General features: G+C 33.1%; 2 protein-coding genes and 1 pseudogene across 5 annotated transcripts; 2 read left to right on the forward strand and 1 right to left on the reverse strand.

The window, feature by feature from the left end:
* Window positions 1-33: 33 nt before the first annotated feature.
* On the reverse strand, window positions 34-2,040 carry LOC146957167 (pectate lyase 1-like; annotated as a pseudogene).
* A 3,018-nt stretch (window positions 2,041-5,058) lies between these two features.
* Window positions 5,059-7,169, forward strand: LOC146957168 (uncharacterized). The gene has a single exon (XM_085741152.1). It carries the CDS (start codon window positions 5,107-5,109, stop codon window positions 6,937-6,939), a length of 1,833 nt encoding a protein of 610 aa, XP_085597278.1. The 5' UTR covers window positions 5,059-5,106; the 3' UTR covers window positions 6,940-7,169.
* Window positions 7,170-9,988: 2,819 nt separating this feature from the next.
* Window positions 9,989-17,061, forward strand: LOC146957169 (putative serine/threonine-protein kinase At1g54610). Of its 4 annotated transcripts, none has more exons than XM_085741153.1 (8): window positions 9,989-10,130; window positions 10,504-10,976; window positions 11,250-11,534; window positions 11,646-11,963; window positions 13,844-14,071; window positions 15,323-15,423; window positions 15,939-16,056; window positions 16,375-17,061. In XM_085741153.1, the coding sequence occupies exons 2-8, from the start codon at window positions 10,596-10,598 to the stop codon at window positions 16,699-16,701; spliced, it is 1,758 nt and encodes a 585-aa protein (XP_085597279.1). In that variant the 5' UTR covers window positions 9,989-10,130; window positions 10,504-10,595; the 3' UTR covers window positions 16,702-17,061. The 4 variants fall into 4 exon arrangements, with proteins under 4 accessions (XP_085597279.1, XP_085597282.1, XP_085597280.1 ...); XM_085741156.1 differs by having other exon boundaries at window positions 16,378-17,061; XM_085741154.1 differs by having other exon boundaries at window positions 10,509-10,976.
* The last annotated feature ends 1,915 nt before the right edge of the window (window positions 17,062-18,976 follow it).

Below are 18,976 nucleotides of genomic sequence, written 5' to 3' on the forward strand. Positions count from 1 at the left end.
AATAATCTTCTTTTTTTTTTCGCGAATTTGAACTCAACATATTGAGGTTTTACTGCATCGTAACACACCTGATGATCTAGTCAATGATCTCACAAATTTGGCATCAACAACTTCAAAGTTCTGTTTCGGATTATAATTGGGTTTTGTCACATTACCATCTTTTGTTTCTATAAATGATGCTCCATTTTCAAAAGCATCCCCAACTGAATAAAATTCTCACGTATCTCCAATTTCATTACTATTTTTCCTCCATGTCACCTACACATATTACGATTAATTAATTAACCAATTAATATAACATATTGTACCCATTTTATAATAATGACACATTCATAAAAATTTAGTATATGTATGATTAAAATAATTACCTCCTTATTCCCTATTGTTGGTGCTATGAAAAGGTTTGATTGACTCTTAAGACTTGGTTCCATATTTCCACCAATTGCATATTGCACCCATCCCATGTAGAGATTATTCGCAACATGTGCATATCCGTAAGGAATTCTGTAAATGTTCTTAGTTAGTAATAAAAATAATTGATACAGTTTTCATATCTAACTTTTAAATACTAAATTAATTTATTGTAAAAAAAAAACTACTAATTTTATAATTATCAATTATTACCTAGGCATGTGTTGGTGACAATTAGGCCCAAAATAGTTGTACACAACTGTCACTTTCATGTTTTTGTCTCTAACAAATCCATCATCGTGTCCAAGAAGCATAACCTTGTTTTGTTCTCTAAACCAATTGTTGGAGATTGTTACATCAGTGGAACCTCGTGTAACATCTAAAAGACCATCTTGACAATCATAAAGTGTGTTATGATCGATCCAAATCTTTGAAGCTGAAACCAATCGGATTGCATCTCCATCCACTTGACCCAATGGCATTATGTTTCCATTGGGACCCATCACCATTCCAGGAGCTTGAGGTCGACAATGATGAACCCTGATTCCGTGGATGATTATGTTGGTTGCCTAATAACAAATAATAAAAAGAGCAATGCTATTTATCAAGAAAGATTTTATCAAGAAATTGTCCCGAAATTAATGTTAGCCAATAAAATCTCAGCCTGGCCGGAAATCATGGGGTGGTGGGTGTTATATATATATTTTTTATGAAACTTTAATAAATAAGATTAAAATCTAAGGGTGATTATTCTGCCATGTCATTCTTAAATTCATCAAGAAAATCCATTCTTGATATCTAGCATTTTCCTAATAAAAATGTCATTCTAAGTTATGAAGTGATAGATATGTGTTTGAAATATAATAAGAAGAAAATTTAAAACTGTAACAATGATTGTGCAAACTAAAGGAAAATAACTTATTGACAAAGATAGAGAAAAAATATAAAATTTATATCTAGTTTTAATGTCATATAAGTGTCAGGGGCAACAAAATAAATACAAATTGTGTTTGTTTCAAAATTTGGATCATCTTTCACAATATGATGGTGTATAATTTTTTTTTTTTATCTAGGACAACATATGTAGCACTTTTTTATACATAAATTGTTGCACTACTAACTTGTGAAGATAACTGAGTTGATTATTAATTTTTACCTTATATATTTTACCTTATATATCATCAAACATGCATTATCAGCAATGTGGACATCGACACCTCGACCGTCAATGGTGGTGAAACTACTAATGAGAAGGGGTCTCACAAGATTAATGTTCATGTCCTTTTGAAATGTGATCCAAACTTTACATTGAATCTTAGAAGTTCCATATCTTAAGGTGTCAGGTCTTGGGTTTAAAGGGTGGTCACTCGAATCAGTAACTTTATAATGGATTAGGCCTTTACCTATGTTGTTTATCATTTTTCCTGCATAGCCCACCGAGCAAGTGGCAAGTTGTTGCCGATGTTTCCTCCATTCAGGATCAAGTCTCCAACATTGATCAATCACATTCATTTCCGTACCTTCTATTTTAGATTGCTTGGTAGAACTAACATGTGATGTGAAAGATGTGGCCATAACAAGTAAAATAAGGCACCAAAAGACAGAGTTGTTTGCTTGAAGACAAATCATGGTTAAATATACTTATTTTTTATTTAATTATAATAACAATTGAATTATTTAGAAGAGAGGGATAGTAAGGAGGAGAAGATCTCCGTGGTTTTTATATCGGAGAATAACAATTTGAGCAAGGTAGAATATAAGTTCAAGTTGTTGGTGATTGTTTGGGGTTAAGAAGTTTGTTCAAGTTGTTGTATCAAGCCTTGGCCAAGGGGCTCACTCGTCTAAGAAGAAACTAATAATAGAAAGAACAAGAGTTTAGTTTGTTTTAAATCCTTTGGCTTAAACCGTGACAATTTAACAATAAGCTAAATTTGATCAATAACTAAAAAAATTAATAAATAGAAAGCGATAAATATTACAAATGAGTTTAAGCCAACAAAAGATTGTCTATCAATTTTATTGTTATTGTATTTGTCAACATACGTATGTTTGATTTGTTTACGATGATTGATTAAGCTGTGTAGTTTTTTTTTTTTTGGTTACATTATTTGTGTAGTTTAAAACTTATTGATTTCAATCTATCACATAATATACTGTTGGAGTGTGTAATTTTTTTACAGTTTATTAATTAAATCTACATACCTTGTAAATATACATGCTAAATTTTTTGTCGTAAGCTTAATTCTAACTTGCTTCATCATAAAGTGTCTATAAATACTCCACCAAATGGACATGTGCACTAAAATCTCAACATGATATCTATGGTTTAATAGCTTGTACAGATTCAAAAGTAAAGAGAGTGTATTCTTTTTTTTTTTTTTTTTTTGACGTTAAAGAGAGGGAATTTTTCTTTTTAGTGCAAAAGAATAACAGACAAAACTTATTCCGTAAAATATTTTTGATCGATAAGAGGGTCCAATTCATTCAAAGAATACTAAAGTATTTTAAAGAGATTCATAATCGCAGTTATCCCTATTATATTCAATTTATCTAAAATGATGAGAAAGAATAGAACTTGGTGTGTACCCATATTTTAAAATTATTTATAAAATCATCATATTCATATCTTCTATTTTTGAATTATCATGTTCATCTTCTTATTCAAGACTCACTTATAAAGAAATATCTCCCAATGGGTAGATTCAAGGTTGACAAAACTTCTGATATTGTAGGGAACATGCTAAATTGGGATGATAGGACTTTGTAACTACTCCATCCGTCCCTAGTTATAAGCATTCATTGAGAAAAAAAAAATTGTCCTTAAATATATCCTCTCTTTCAATTTTGGCAAAACTACACAATTCGTCCCTTAACTTAATTTCAAGTAACATTTTCGTCCTTTATTTTTTTTTTGTCTCGATTTAGTCCTTTATGTTATAAAATGATAATATTTTATCATTTTTAATGAAATCCGAGTTTCTTGGTTTGTATGATGAAGATTTGGGTTTGTTTATGAGTTTAATGAGTTTTTGATAAATTTTGTTGGAGTCTTTTTACTAATTTTTTGATAAAAAAGGATAACTTTGTTGACATTTCATAATATAAAGGACTAAGTCGGGACACAAAAAAAAAAGATAAAGGACGAAAGTGTTACCTAAAATTAAGTTAATGGAAGAATTGTATAATTTTGTCTTCAATTTTCTGTATGCATTTATTATTTTTTTTCCAAACATAACCCTAATTAATACTACTAATTTACTTGAAATATGAAAAAGACAAATTTAAATACACTACAAACAAAGACAATTTAGTAATATCCCCACACAAAATGAACATATTAATTACACTTTCACCTTTTCTTAATCTTTGTGAAATTTGCGATGAGGGTTTAGATTAAGGGACAAAGGGAGTATAACTTTGTCGTTTAATTTGGAACTTGGAAAGTGGAATATTGCAACAAGATTGGTCTAAATAGTAACTACCGGTCTACACGTATAACTCTACTCTATACCGGAAATTTCTCATACATTTTCATACACTTACCATACTTTGATTAATAACGTGCAAAATTATAGTTAATTCAATTGAGTAAATGATTAATGTAATTCACGTGGAACGTTGTGATTATATGATGTAGTTGAATTAACCACAATTTTGATCATGAATTGAATTACACATCTACTCAACTAAGCTAACCACATTTTTTTTTAACTTGTTAAGCAAGTGTCGCACATGCATACAAAAAGTGAGTGTTTGTGTATGATTACTTCTCAATTATTTTCCAAATAGGGCCAACAAGTGATATTTGGCAGAATATTTCTATTTGGGATTATGCAGAATATATATTCACTGTTGATAGTCCCATTCTCCAGGGTCCTTCACGGAACAAAGGTGGAGAACTAATTCTTGATTTGTACAGAACATAAACCATTTTCCAACATTTGGAAAGAAGAAATTAGTGAAATATTCGGATGCAGTACCTTTTTTAAAATGTGTATCTTTCCATAAAAAAAAAAAATTTGTGTTAACCCTCCGATTCTAGGAAAGGGGTCTGATAATCCGAAGTTTGACCGTGATATAAAGAAACATTTTAATGGACCACACACCATCCAAAGATTCATTTATGAAACATCTTTTTAACTGCAATTATATAAGCTAAAACACAAGATGCCAAATAAAAGATGTGCCAAGCATTTGTTCCATGTCACACCTCTCCAATTAGTGCATGCATGCATCTGGTTCTTTCTACCCTTGCTGCCCCTAATATATATGCTTCAATCATGATAAGTTCAACTTTTTGAAAAACTAATTACAGCATAGCAAATTCATCTCCATCTCAGCCATCACCTTGTTGAATGAATCTTTATTCATGTAGCATGCTTTAATTTATTCTCTCTATGATGTACTGACACTATTGTTGACGGAATTTGATACAGTATTTTTCAAAGACAACATTTATCTTGAACACGAATATAATCCATATTCATGTTGATTTTTTGTAAAGTAGAAATAGCATATGATTCTTTACAATCAATTTGAATTTTTTGTCTCTTAGTTATGTAGTAGAAACGTGGAGGTATATGGTTAAGTTCCAATATTATTGTATTTGTTCCTATATAAGGAGAAAGTTTAGGTAGATTTTTAATTGTAAGATTTTGATCTATAACAAAAGAGATAAAGAGAGTTTAAGAAGTGATGGGAGAGTATGGTTATGCATACCGTAGCATCTCGACTTACAGTACCATAAGAAATGGAACACGTGAGCCTGCTGTTATAAAACCATTTGTTCCTTTCAATCCCAAAAGTAATAATGGTAGTAATTACTCAGAGGGTGCTGTTACCAGGAAAAAAATTGTACCAGTTACTGGCAGGCCTTATGATGAACCTGCAACAGAGAAATATCCCTCTTCAGAGGATGAATCTGATGATGATGAAAGGCGTCGTCAGTTAAGCCCTGTTCGTAGGTCTCCGCGTAAAGTTGATGTTCAGTTCCCAGCTAAGGTGCAGCAGAATCATGAAGGTAGCCCTGATCCTCAAAGGTACGGGCCCATTGTTGATCATGATCGCCATACACCACATCCTACTGCCGATGGACGTAAGCCAATTGGAGGTAGTACCGTTAACAACCATGATGGTAGTTATGGTACCATTTGTCCATATGGTGGTGACAGAGACGGACGCAGGCCAATTGGAATTAGTCCAATTAAGAATGGCAAATTTGGTGGTGGTCCTAATGGTTATGGTAGTGCTCATCGTGCAACAGCTATAGGGGATCCAAGTCCATATAAAGACGGGCGTAAACCAATTGGAGGTGGCATAAGGAGTAGTCATGATGGCTATAATAATGGATATGGTGGTGACAAAGATGGACGCATGCCGATTGGAATTAATCCAGTAAAGAATGATAAATATGATGGTACTAATCGCTACGGCAGTGATCACCGTGCAACACCTGTTGGGGATCCAAATCCCTACAAAGAAGGCCGTAAACCAATTGGAGGTGGCAACCTAAGGAGTACTCATGATGGCTATCATGATAACGGATACGGTGGTGACAAAGAAGGACGCAAGCCAATTGGAATTAGTCCAATTGGGAATAACAATTATGATGGTCCTAATGGGTATGGTGGTGACCATCGTGCAACGGGTGTAGGGGATCCAAATACCTACAAAGAAGGGCGTAAACCAATCGGAGTAGGTAGCCCAAAGAGTACTCATGATGGCTACAATAATGGTAAAGGATATGGTGGTGACACAGAAGTACGCAAGCCTATTGGAATTGGAAGTAACATGAAGAATAACAACTATGATGATCCTAATAGGTATGGCGGCGACCATCGTGCAGCAGCCGTTGGAGATACAGATCCTTACAAAGAAGGACGCAAACCAATTGGAGTAGGTAGCATAAGGAGTACTCAAGATGGCTACGATAGCCCTAATGGATATGGCAGTGACTACAAAAAAGAAGGATACAAGCCCACTAGGAACGGCAGCTACGGTAACGGCTATGGTAATAGTAACCACAACGATAAGCCGTTTGTAAGTAGTAGCAATCCTAAATACGATGATGGTGATAATGCTGCTAATTATTACAACAACAGATCCAATTTCAATGGACCAAAAATTAATTCATATTGGACTGCAGCACCAAGAAAAGGGACCCAACTAAGCGAGCCAATTCATGATATTAACAAGGCCATGGAGTTGTTGAAGAGGGAAGCTGCAAAGCGTGATCAACAGCATAGCAACAAAAATCACTACCACGATAGTCCAACTTCAGGTAATGCTTCTCCTCGCTTTACTGACAGGACTGGTTCAGGTGCTACCATGAGGCCTTATGGAAATGTTAACCAGCTTCAGTCACCACCACGCGATTCACAAACACGTGTCACGTTCATTGATGATGCAAGTGATTACGATGATGATGATTATTATGGGAGGGATGATAGAGGACGTTATGGATACCATGATGCAGTTATTGACAGTAGGGAGGCTGAGAAGAAGTTCAAAGGTCTGAAAATTAATTAGCTACGCTAGTATGAATTATATGGAGTTATTCTAACACTTTTCAGGTCATCACGTTTTAGTTATGTATGAATTAGAATATATGGTTGCCTTCCTAGTGTATGGAACTATGTATCATGGTGACATAGGCTCCTATATGGTTCCCTACCTTTCTGTACTGGTTAACGAGTCAAAAATATGTGTTGTATAAGGGTTGAAAGAATGAATAAATGTGTCGAGTGTTTATTAAGTAACTAGTGGCTAGTCATTCATGTCTACATGAAAATGGTGATTGGAGAAAATAAGATATACATGAATTACGGCAAGTCATACGCTTTATATATAAAGTAAAATAACCAATAGAAATATAGAGAAAGAGAGAACCGATATATATTCTCCCTCACCTTTGAGGGTCTTTGACCTCAAGATCTTTTAGAGCGTCTTCGTTCTCAACCTCACTATTCTTCTTCCTCGATCTGAAAACCCCACAATTTCATCTTCAATAACAAGGTGTGGTTTAGTGTGTTTAGGTGACCAAGTTGAAGTTGGGAACTTGTTTTACCTTGTAAAAGGCTTGATGTGAATGATATATATCTCAACATACATACATGATTGCATGCTTCCAAAGTAGAATTTAGAAGTTATATACTTCCAATTATTTTAAGTCTAAAGAATACATCTTCCAGTTCATTTTTTTTTTAAGAACATGTGCTACAAGACGTTCAATATCAATGTATATAATACTTATCAAACGTTGTAGGAAAAATTTAGAAAATGAGCTCGCATTTAAACGAGTTGAGAAAACAATCTCACAATAATTATGAGTTGACAATTTAATTGATGCATAAATCAAAGTTATTAAATATGTAAATGAGTGTATTGATTCTAAAAATACCATCTTATATACGTTCTAGAAATGTGAAAGACTTATTCCCTCAAATTTTTAACTTCCTTTAGGAACTAATAGTACAAAAAAAAATATTGGAATGAAAAATCTTTTAAATCTTCAAGACATGTTGACATACATTTTTAACTATTTTTCGCTTCATAATAGACTCGAGATGGCAGAATTGATCTTGTCAACGACAAACTTTTTATAATTTTTAAACTTCTAGTTTTACTGGTTGATGATTGTCATCGGGCGGTGGCTAGTGGTGGACGACATTGGGATGACGAAGGCCGAAGTTGAAGGCGCGTGGTGGTGAGACAACATGTTCAAGTTTCTAGTTCGGCCCATTGGTTGGTCATGTGTTTAAAGTTGGTTTTGTCCTATCACAAGTGGTCGCGCCACAACACATATATGATAGTATCATTTGATTTATCTTGTGGGTCTAAATGAGACGGTGAGATTTAACAAACTACTCATTAATTTGACTATAATATAATAACTTAGACATTAATCAAGGTTGGGTTTAAGATATTAGACTCTAACAATGCGTGACAAACTAAAATTCTAAATCCAAATGAAAGAGATACCAACATTTTAATGTCTGACACGTCTCGAATATAAAAATGCATAGAGTAAGAATGTAAGGTATATGATTTTTTTTATTAAAGTTTTGTTTTTCTAATATTTATTACTTTACCATAGAAAAAATATGTATCTTTATCTTCATTTTTTTACAAGATATATTTATCTTCGTATAATCTATATGCACTATAGTATAAAGAGAATACATGATATTTGAATAGCTTTTTTCACTCTCAATTATACTTTTAAACAAATTTATCTATAATATATTTGTTGTCGTCATTAAAAAAGATAATAATAATAATAATAATAATAATAATAATAATAATAATAATAATAATAATAATAATAATAATAATAATACTCCCTCCGTTTCAAAATGAGTGTCGCTTTAGCCAAAAAAAATTGTTTCAAAATGAATGTCACTTTCGGTTTTCAATGCAATAATAACTTTTTCTTTTCAATTGTACCCTTCAATTAATATTATGTTACACTACTTCCAAAGTATTATTTTTTCTTTAATGAAAAACAAACCAATAGTTGATTAGGATAATTTGGTAAAATTGCTATGACATTTGACTACTTTATTTCATTCCTTAATCTGTGTGCAATTGGCTAAAGCGACACTCATTTTAAAACGGAGGGAATAATAATAATGCTTCGGAAAAAAGAAAAAAAAAACAATACCAACAAATGTGACGGATGAAGTACTTTTTAAAATCATTTGTCCCCTAACATAAGGTATTGGATAGGGCCATTGATATTCCCATTTCCCACATGTAAAAACATCCTAAAGCTACACTATGTTCGAACAAACACCAAAATAAAATGTCCCATATTGTTCTCCTTTTTTTTTTTTTTTTTGTTGAAACCAAATTATAGGTAGGAAATAATATATGCATCACAATTTGCTGTGATTAAGAACATGTTTCCTTTTATTTATGTTATTCAATTATTCACGTACTCACTAATTATAGTTACATCATTTAAAAATATAATATTTTATTTTATTTCACTTTCAACATAATAAAATGGTTATACTAACCGGTGCTCGGGCACTGGTTAAGAATAAAAAAAGGAAATTATTATTAAAAAATAATTTTTTTTGACTTTTTAAAATTAATTACACAATTTCAATACAATAAATATTATATAATTTCCATTTTTGTATCATTAACCAATACCTGGAGATACCAGTTAACATTTCCCTTTCTTATATTATATTCTTTGGTCTCTTTTCTTTTTTTTTTTTTTTTTCAAACCAAACAAAGTATAATATTTTAAGAGCTTCATTGCTAAATGTGATTCCCTATAATAATTTTGTAAGTAGTTCCACATTTTTGTTCTTGAAGATTAGTTAATAATAATAATAATAATAATAATAACAAATAAGGTAAAATTTGTTAATTTTGTACTCATATGTTCAACCATAAATGTGACTTTTTTATTTGTTATATGATTATAAAAAGTAACAAAAATGTACATTTTTACCCATAATTTAGTTTTTGTTTCGGGCCTTAACAATGGTGACTCCAACAACCAAAAAGGAAGAAAAATGACTTTATTAAGAATATATTTTGGAGGTTTGACTTTGTTGTAAGTAGGAAGAAGATCTCATTCCATTCCCATCCTTCTTCTATTCCTTCTCTTTGTCTCTTAAAAGACGGCTCAACTCCAAACAGTAACATCATCAGACAACAACAACCTCTTCTTCGTTGAAATCCCTGTTTCAATTACTGTTACTGTAAGATACCCTCTTCTTCTTTTTTTCCATTTTTGTTTTTGCCCCTTTTGTTTTTTAAACCCATCACGTGCAAAAAAATATTAAAATTTGAATCTTTAACTTTCCTTGTTGATAGATCACTGAATCTTGCTACTTTTGATCTCAACTCAATTCCAATTTGGTTTTTAGGTTTGTTTATGCTCGTGCATCTTTGTGGGCCAGTATGAACAACTAGTCTAAATTATTCTCATCACATGATTCATATGTTTTTTTGATTTTATATGATGATGTCATCAATTGTAGTAAGATTAGCAAATTAGGGGTGAAAAATTATAAAGGGTGTTATTCATTTGTAGTGAATTTTGTAATCATGGTGGTGATTTTGTTTTTTTAGATTAGATTGATGCGGTGATCGTTCGTGATTAAAAACGGAACCTTTACATAAGCGAATGATGTCGAGGAAATGAAGGTTAGAGTTGAGGTGAAATGGGTTGTGTAATTAGCCGAGAAGTGGAATCGGGTATTGTGTCTGAGGTGAAGGAAGAGAAGAATTCGAGAGCTGAGTCGAGCAAGAGGGTTGAAGAAGTGTCCACAAGTAGAGCTGAGGGAAGTGTGGTAGAGGTTCAGAATGGTGAGAAGGTGAAGAAGGTTAAGGAGAAGGAGGAGAAGAGTGACGGTGATGGGGTTCAACGGCCAAAGGGTGAGAGAAGAAGATCGAAGCCAAACCCGAGGTTGAGTAACCCGCCAAAGAATTTGCAAGGGGAGCAAGTAGCAGCTGGATGGCCGTCTTGGCTTACGGCAGTTTGTGGGGAAGCCCTTAATGGGTGGATTCCGCGGAAGGCTGATACATTTGAGAAAATAGATAAGGTTGGTTTGTATTTATTGTCTAAAGTTTGAACTTTAGTTCATATATTGAGTGCATGTGATTTGTAGCTGAGGTTGTGTTTGATTGATGTTGTGAACTTCTGATAGTGTTTTCGAAATTTGTGATGCATTGTTGGAATGATCAATTTGTGGGCAGGGTTTCTTATTATTTGAAGCCAAGTAATTGTGTAGAATCTCTCATTTGCTTGTGCTAACAAATTTCTTCTATATTCTAATTCTTGTTTCATTTTTTATTATATTTTTCCCTTTGTTTAGATTGGTCAAGGAACATATAGTAATGTATACAAAGCTAAAGATTTAATAACGGGTAAGATTGTTGCATTGAAGAAGGTTCGGTTTGATAATTTGGAACCCGAGAGTGTAAAATTCATGGCTAGAGAGATCCTTATACTGCGAAGATTGGATCATCCCAATGTTATAAAGTTAGAAGGTTTAGTTACATCTAGAATGTCATGGAGTTTGTATCTGGTGTTTGAATACATGGTACATGATTTAGCTGGACTTGCTGCAAGCCCTGACATCAAGTTCACAGAGCCTCAGGTTAGACCAGGTTTGCTTTAATAATTTGAGAAAAGAAATAGTTATCATTTGGTATTCTTTATTTTCATTTGCAGTATTTGATGTTTCCAAATACTTGTTTATTGCTTGCAGGTAAAATGTTATATGCATCAACTGCTATCAGGACTTGAGCACTGTCATAATCGACATGTACTTCACCGCGATATTAAAGGATCAAATCTTCTGATTGACAATGAAGGAATACTCAAAATTGCCGACTTTGGACTTGCCTCTTTCTTTGATCCAACCCGCAGACATCCTATGACTAATCGTGTAGTTACCCTTTGGTACCGGCCTCCTGAGTTGCTTCTCGGTGCCACAGATTATGGTGTGGGTGTGGACCTTTGGAGTGCCGGTTGCATTTTAGGAGAGTTATTGTATGGGAAACCAATTATGCCTGGTCGTACAGAGGTGATAATTTAATGTCTTGTTTTGGTTTTATAGAACTTTCCGTTCCTCTAAATCTATGCCAACTGTTAGTGTGTTACTTCAACAAGTTTTCTATTTTGAAACAATCAAATAGAAGTTACATATCCTATTGCATTACCCTTAAGAAGGTATGCTGTTTGCATATCTGTAATGAAAATGAGGTCATGCGCTCTATAATAAAAAATAGAAAACATAAGAAACAATCATTGGCTTAGTTGCTGCATAATCTGATAAACTATCATATACAATTGCATAAGCCTCTGCTGAGCTTAAAACTTTATTGGCAAAAATAGAGTAAATCGAATTGTACTCAAAAAGTGTAAAACCAGTAATTGCAGAGTTTGTAACTGCTTGTCACATCTTCTAGTCTCTCTGATCACCGTGGATAATTGCTTTGTTGTCTATTCAATGAATTATTGCTTTTCGTTGCCGCATTCATATCCCTGGTTTAGCCTCGTGCAATTTAATTAACATGTTTGTACTATTGAAAACTCTTAGAATTTTGGTTGGGCCTAACTCAACCCTTGCAAAACCGGCATGTGAGGTGATGACTGCCCACCACTTATGTACACATTTCTAGTTCTTATCTCATTCAATGTGGGACTCTTAACAAGCCTCTATCATGAGTAGGACTGGACATCTGGAGTGTGACCTGAGTCTCCCGATAGCGGGTGGCCCGATAGATCTTAGATAGGCTTTTATACCATCTTAGAATTTGGCTGGGTCGAGTCTAACTCAACACTTACAAAACTGACATGTAAGGTGAGTATTGTCCATCACTTATAAACACATTTTTGGGCCTTATCTCATCTAATGTGAGACTCTCAGCATTACCCTTGCAAATGTTTCCAAGGCACTGTTGTTGGTCAAGCTTCACCTCCTTCATTTCTGTCTCTAAATTGTGTTATTTGGACTCATCTTAGAATTTGGGTTGGGCCAAACTCAAACCTTATAAAACTGGTTTGTCAGGCGAGGACTATCCACCACTTATAAGCACAATTTTAGGCCTTATCTCATCAAATGGGTGACTCTTAGCACTTACCCCTCCCTCATGCCCAGGGTTGGACATCAACATTAGTAGTGTGACCCTAGTGGTCCGATAACCGGTGTTCCAATGGATCCTAGATGGGCTCTAATACCATGTTAGAATTCAGGTTGAACCTAACTCTACCCTATAAAACTGACTTATAAGGTGAAGACTACCCACTACTTTTAGACAGTTTCAAGCTTTAATTTATCAAATGTGGTACTCTTTACAAAAACAAATGGGTAAAAAGGAGCATGATTATTGTAGGAGGCTGAACAAATGTCAAAAAGATATTTCATTGAAAATTTGAGGTTAAATGAAGTGGTGGAGCTTAATTAGATTTTACTCAATAGAAGAACTGCACACAATAGAAATTGTTAAACTATTACTAATTCGCATTGTCATTTCTCTAAAACATTTTATCTTTGCTGACTTCTATCAAGTCATATTTTGGTGTTATTACTTAGGTGTGTCTTAATGGTAAATCAAGTAATGCACCCCATAATTAGAATCATCTTCATGTCCTGGATTTATAAGGATTTAGAGGAGCTATGATGATGATGGAGATGCCCACGGACTGGTGTCTAAGAAACTGCGTTCTCTTGATGTCTGTAGGATTTCTGTATTTTTTAAAATGCATCTACAAGTCTATTTCATTAGTTGCTCTTTTTAAGGGATATACTAGATCTTATCTTTAGTTATAACACCTGTCAAAAAAAATGTTTAGCTATTACATCTCTTACATAGTTTGAGGGGTTGGCATTAAGCACATTTTCTGGTTATTTGAAATCTCCATCGGATATTTTCTAATCCTTTTCTTGAATATTTTACACAGGTGGAACAACTGCATAAGATATACAAACTTTGCGGTTCACCTTCTGATGAGTATTGGAAGAAGTCAAAGTTGCCCAATGCTACCTTGTTCAAACCTCGAGAGCCATACAAAAGATGCATAAGAGATGTATTTAAAGATTTTCCACCTTCTGCTCTTCCCCTTGTCGATACTCTTCTTGCAATTGATCCAATAGAACGGAAGAGTGCCTCAGATGCTCTAAGAAGTGAGGTGTGCTTTTGAAAATTCTTGATCTTCTTGTCATTAAAATGCAAGCATGGTGATTTTAAATTTTGTACTGCCTTGTTGATGGTACTATTTTATGCCAATTAGGCTGTTTCAATCTGTTTGATCCTGAGCTATTCTCGGTGCATATAGATTGCCTAGAACACGTAGTCAAGACTCGTATGTGAAACATATACCGCTGCATATTTTTCTGATGTTGAAAATTAGGCCTGTTCACAGTTCAGAAAAACCCAAACTGTAAACCAAACTGAACCAATCTGAAAAGGATCTGGACTATTAGTAAAGTTCATTAAACTGATCTGCAATGTTAAACACAGTTCAGAAGCTTTAAGTGATGGAAAATCATCATAGGCCATGATGAAGAACCCAATGTTCAGTTTGGTTTTGCATACAGAGACAGTTCAGTTAAAAACTATAGAACCTAGTGCACTGAACTGAATAACAAGTTTGGTTCAGTTTGGAATGAATTGTGACCAGTTCAGTGTGCTTTTTAAATGAATTTATTCTAGTTCGGTTCAGTTCAGTTTCCTTAAAAAACTGAATCTTGAACTGGCCTATTGAAAAAATCCCCTTGTATTTTGTACAAAAAGACGTTCTTGTATTTTATGAAGTGCTGCTATAGGAGAATGGTCGGTAAAATATTGATTGTTGACCGAGACTCTGAGGAAAAACGTTGGAATTCTGTACCAGCCCGAGGATGTATCTATCTCTTAAGCTTTGTTTATATTTTAGAATATGTATCCCTTCTTGGAATGGAATCAACAAGTTTGATTTGATATAAAATGGTGGGTTCTGGTTTATGGTAGGACTTGTATTTTATTACAAAACAACAAAGGAAAATCCCCATTGATTACATTGCTGCATAGCTTAAAGGCTTCTGCATAATGCCAAAAGGCCCCAGCTCTCTCAATCCTTCTTATTTATATGCAACATCTTATTTCTCTAATTATCCACTAGTTAACTCGAAAAAAACTAACTACTTAACTCTAGTTACCTTGGAAGGTCAATTTGTTGTCCTTTTTCTTTGGGATAATAAGTTGATAAAGGTCCTAAATCTGGATTCAATGACGTGTTTCAAATTATTAGGATAAAGTATGTGGACATTCCAAAATAAATGTTAATAAAATGAAACTTTTCTTGAATCTGATGTAGATGTTATCTTTGTCAAACTTAGATATTTTTTTTATATTCTTGACCATATATTTACTTTGCCTTACTATCCTATCTTTTTTGCAGTTCTTTAACACAGAACCTTATGCTTGTGATCCTTCTAGTCTTCCGAAGTATCCCCCAACCAAGGAAATGGATGTTAAACGGCGTGACGATGAAGCCAGAAGGTATCTGCTCTTAGGCTTTGCTTTCGGTATATTAGAAGCTAGACACACATTAAATGCTTGTGCGAATATTTAAAAAAAATGATATATAAAAAAGGATTAAGAGTAAGGAAGTGTGCGGAAGATATGAACATCAACGATAAAATGGAAGGCTTTCTTTTAATATTATGTAGTGATCAGGCGATATTTATAACCTGGTATATTTATTGAGTAACTTGCAGATATATGCAAATAATAATGCTTCTTTCAGAACTTTTTGGACAAAAATTGGAGACTGAAAAACTCTACCTAAGTATTTTCTTTGCTGACCCTTGTGACAGTATCACGTTTAATCATGAATTAAGCTTATCGCTGAATGTGAACATCACCAAATAATTAGAGTCTGTTTCAACTTTATTATTATAGGGATAGTTGGAGTGAAAAGTATTGTTTTGTTCTTTTTAGTTGCATGTGCAAGTTTAAGTTGGCCCCCTATTATATTTAACCAACTCCGAGTTTCTGTGGATATGAATGTTCAGATCAAGAGCTGCAGCCAAAGCTCGAGCTGATGGAGGAAAGAAGCATCGGACTCGTGACCGGGCTGTAAAAGCTGCTCCTGCTCCTGAAGCCAATGCTGAGCTCCAATACAATATCGATGTATGTTTAAAAGAAATACTTCTTTTCATATACTCATACATATAGTTTGATGCATTGGTTTATTAGATCTCACAATACTGGTGATTTTAGAAACATCATATCATCCAAAAATGCATAATTAAATAACATGATTGAGAATTCATTTTCATCCTTTATAATTGAAAATATGCAAAATCATAATGCAAAAATGATCTTTTAATGCATTCCCTGTGATATAGTTCATTTTCATCATCTATAATTGAAAATGTGCATTATTAATATTGAAATTTATTAAATAGTAACATTGACTAAAATATGATCCTATGATTTCATATGTAGCAGAGAAGGCGTCTAATCACTCATGCTAATGCTAAGAGCAAGAGTGAAAAGTTTCCTCCGCCGCATGAAGATGGACAACTTGGATTTCCTTTGGGAGCTTCAAATCATATCGATCCAGATATAGTTCCTCATGATGTCTCTTTGGATTCAATGTCATATACCTTTTCAAAGGAACCATTTCAAGCTTATTCAGGTCCCATAGGTAATACTACTAGCAATGGTTTCACAAAGCGGAAGAAAAACACTGCGAACGATGCATTGGATTTATCAAAACCATACAAAGGAACCCACAAGGATAAGGGTAAAGGAAAGAAAATCATAGCTTAAATATATTTATTAGTACATTCTTAGAGTCAAATTATAAATCAATCTCATTTTTTGGTGTTGGAATCCAAATGCTGTTTAATGCACTTCTAAAATATGTCATGCTTGCTTCCTAAGTGAAGTTAAGTCCTTATCAAGGTGTAAAACCTTTTTTTTCATAGTTTTTTTTTTTTTTTGTTTCCATTTAGATATAAGAGTTTTTTCTTTTTTTGAGAGGAGATACCGAGTCTGGTGATATTATAGAGAATTATTGTGATGTACATTGTGAATTTTTTTTTTTTTTTTTTTTTGTACTCGTGTCAATATCTGAAATCTGTTTAATTTGTTGAGAATTGCAATAAATTTGAGTTGTTGTGGTCCTCATTTATAAGTCTTCAGTTGTGTGCCAAAAAAACAAAATTTGTTGTGGTCCTCATGTATGCTTTCCACGTTTATTTTTCTTTTTTTTTTTCATGTTACTCCCTCCGTTCCAAAATTTTGTTTTTTTTAGTTTTTTTATTATTATTTTGTTTTAAAATAATGGGTGTTTTAGAAGTTCAAGATGGTTTGTGTTTATGAGATTGTTTGTAGTGAAATTTTTTTAGCCTTTAAATTGAAAAGAAAATAGGGGCAGTTTTCTATACCAATTCACACTATCTTATCCCGTATACATGACGATTTTAGAGCTATACCAAATGTTCAATGACATTGATTCCTTCATTTAGTGACCCATTCATTCTTTTTGTTCTACACTGGCATCTCCATTTGTGACCCCTCCCACTAAAAACATATCCACCCAATAAAATTGGAATAAAAAACATGACTTAAATCATAAACTTACGATTGAAAAAATGATAAGAGATTTGAACAAAATGAAATACACGTGTGTAGAACGATAAGGGTAGTAAGACAATACCAATCCAACATGTATAATAAGAACAAATTGAAAAACTAATTCTAGAATTATATGGACGATAAAGTTCTCTCGCAACGGTTAATGATGCTACGTTTTCAGTATTTGAAGGCAAAATTTCACTTTTAGTCCCTTAACTTTGGTCCTTTATCTTTTTTCATTTCAATTTGGTTCTTTTTGTCCATTTTCGTATGAATTTTTAAGCTTAAAATTCATGATTTTATTTTCTTATAGTCTTTCAGTCTTCAAATCTATGATCCTCGTCTATGTTTGCATAAGAATATTAGATTTGAAGCTTGAAAATGTATATGAAAATGGACAGAAAGGACCAAATTGAAATGAAAAAGAGATAAAGATCAAACTGTTACCTGAAATTAAGTTAAGAGACTAAAAGTGTAATTTTGCCGTATTTGAACTAACGATCTCTAATTAAGGCTTTTTCTTTTTCGAATTCGATCTCTAATTACGTTCGATAAGCAATGTATGTTATCTCATTCAAGCTCGGGTGACTAGAACTTAACCATTTTCACCCCAGCTCTATTGACGTGAGCTTGAATAGACTTAACCATTTATGTTATAATGTGATATTTGTTTGAAATGATTATACCACAGGCAATGCTATTATTTATCAAGAAAGATTTTATCAAGAAATTGTCCCGAAATTAATGTTAACCAATAAAATCTCAGTCTGGCCGGAAATCATGGGGTGGTGGGTGTTATATATATATATTTTTTATGAAACTTTAATAAATAAGATTAAAATCTAAGGGTGATTATTCTGCCATGTCATTCTTGAATTCATCAAGAAAATCCATTCTTGATATTTAGCATTTTCCATTTAATAATTTATTTGCAGATAACTATTGGTATAGTAAAAATTTAGAGTGATGTAATGGTGCTCTAGTCTAAGACAAATAAAATACCTAATTTATTTACAAAATTATCCAAATGGAGAAATGCCAATTATTGATATTTTAACTTTTTATACTATGCAACTATTTTTGAATTATTGATTTATTAAAATTATTAGTTTATAATTATTGAATGGTAAGATTTCTTTTGAGAAAAAGGCCATAAACGTGATGGCACACATATCATCATCAACAAATACAACCAAACGAAAAAAAATCTAAATTTATAGTAATAAATATTAGAGATGAGATTTCTAAATGATTTTTAATTTGAGAAAAGTTTTTCCCCAGCAAATCCCTGACTTAGAAAAACAAATTAAAACAAAAACTCAACGACTTTACATTTATGGGAACTAGAACCTCAAAGATTTTATCAGGAACACATATATAAGATGGGAATGTCTATGACTTAAATCATGGCCCCGCATGAAAATAATGATGATATTTGCACGTCTATGCATGGCCCCAGGAACTG

Source organism: Medicago sativa, chromosome 1 (assembly GCF_051527215.1).
Source record: "Medicago sativa cultivar Bolivia chromosome 1, Bolivia_mono, whole genome shotgun sequence".
Lineage (NCBI taxonomy): Eukaryota > Viridiplantae > Streptophyta > Magnoliopsida > Fabales > Fabaceae > Medicago > Medicago sativa.

Coding starts and splice junctions, on each gene's coding strand:
- LOC146957168 (XM_085741152.1), top strand. CDS start 5,107: ATGGGAGAGTATGGTTATGCATACCGTAGCATCTCGACTTACAGTACC.
- LOC146957169 (XM_085741153.1), top strand. CDS start 10,596: ATGGGTTGTGTAATTAGCCGAGAAGTGGAATCGGGTATTGTGTCTGAG. Junction 11,964..13,843: donor TTATGCCTGGTCGTACAGAG/GTGATAATTTAA, acceptor TATTTTACACAG/GTGGAACAACTGCATAAGAT. Junction 14,072..15,322: donor CAGATGCTCTAAGAAGTGAG/GTGTGCTTTTGA, acceptor TCTTTTTTGCAG/TTCTTTAACACAGAACCTTA.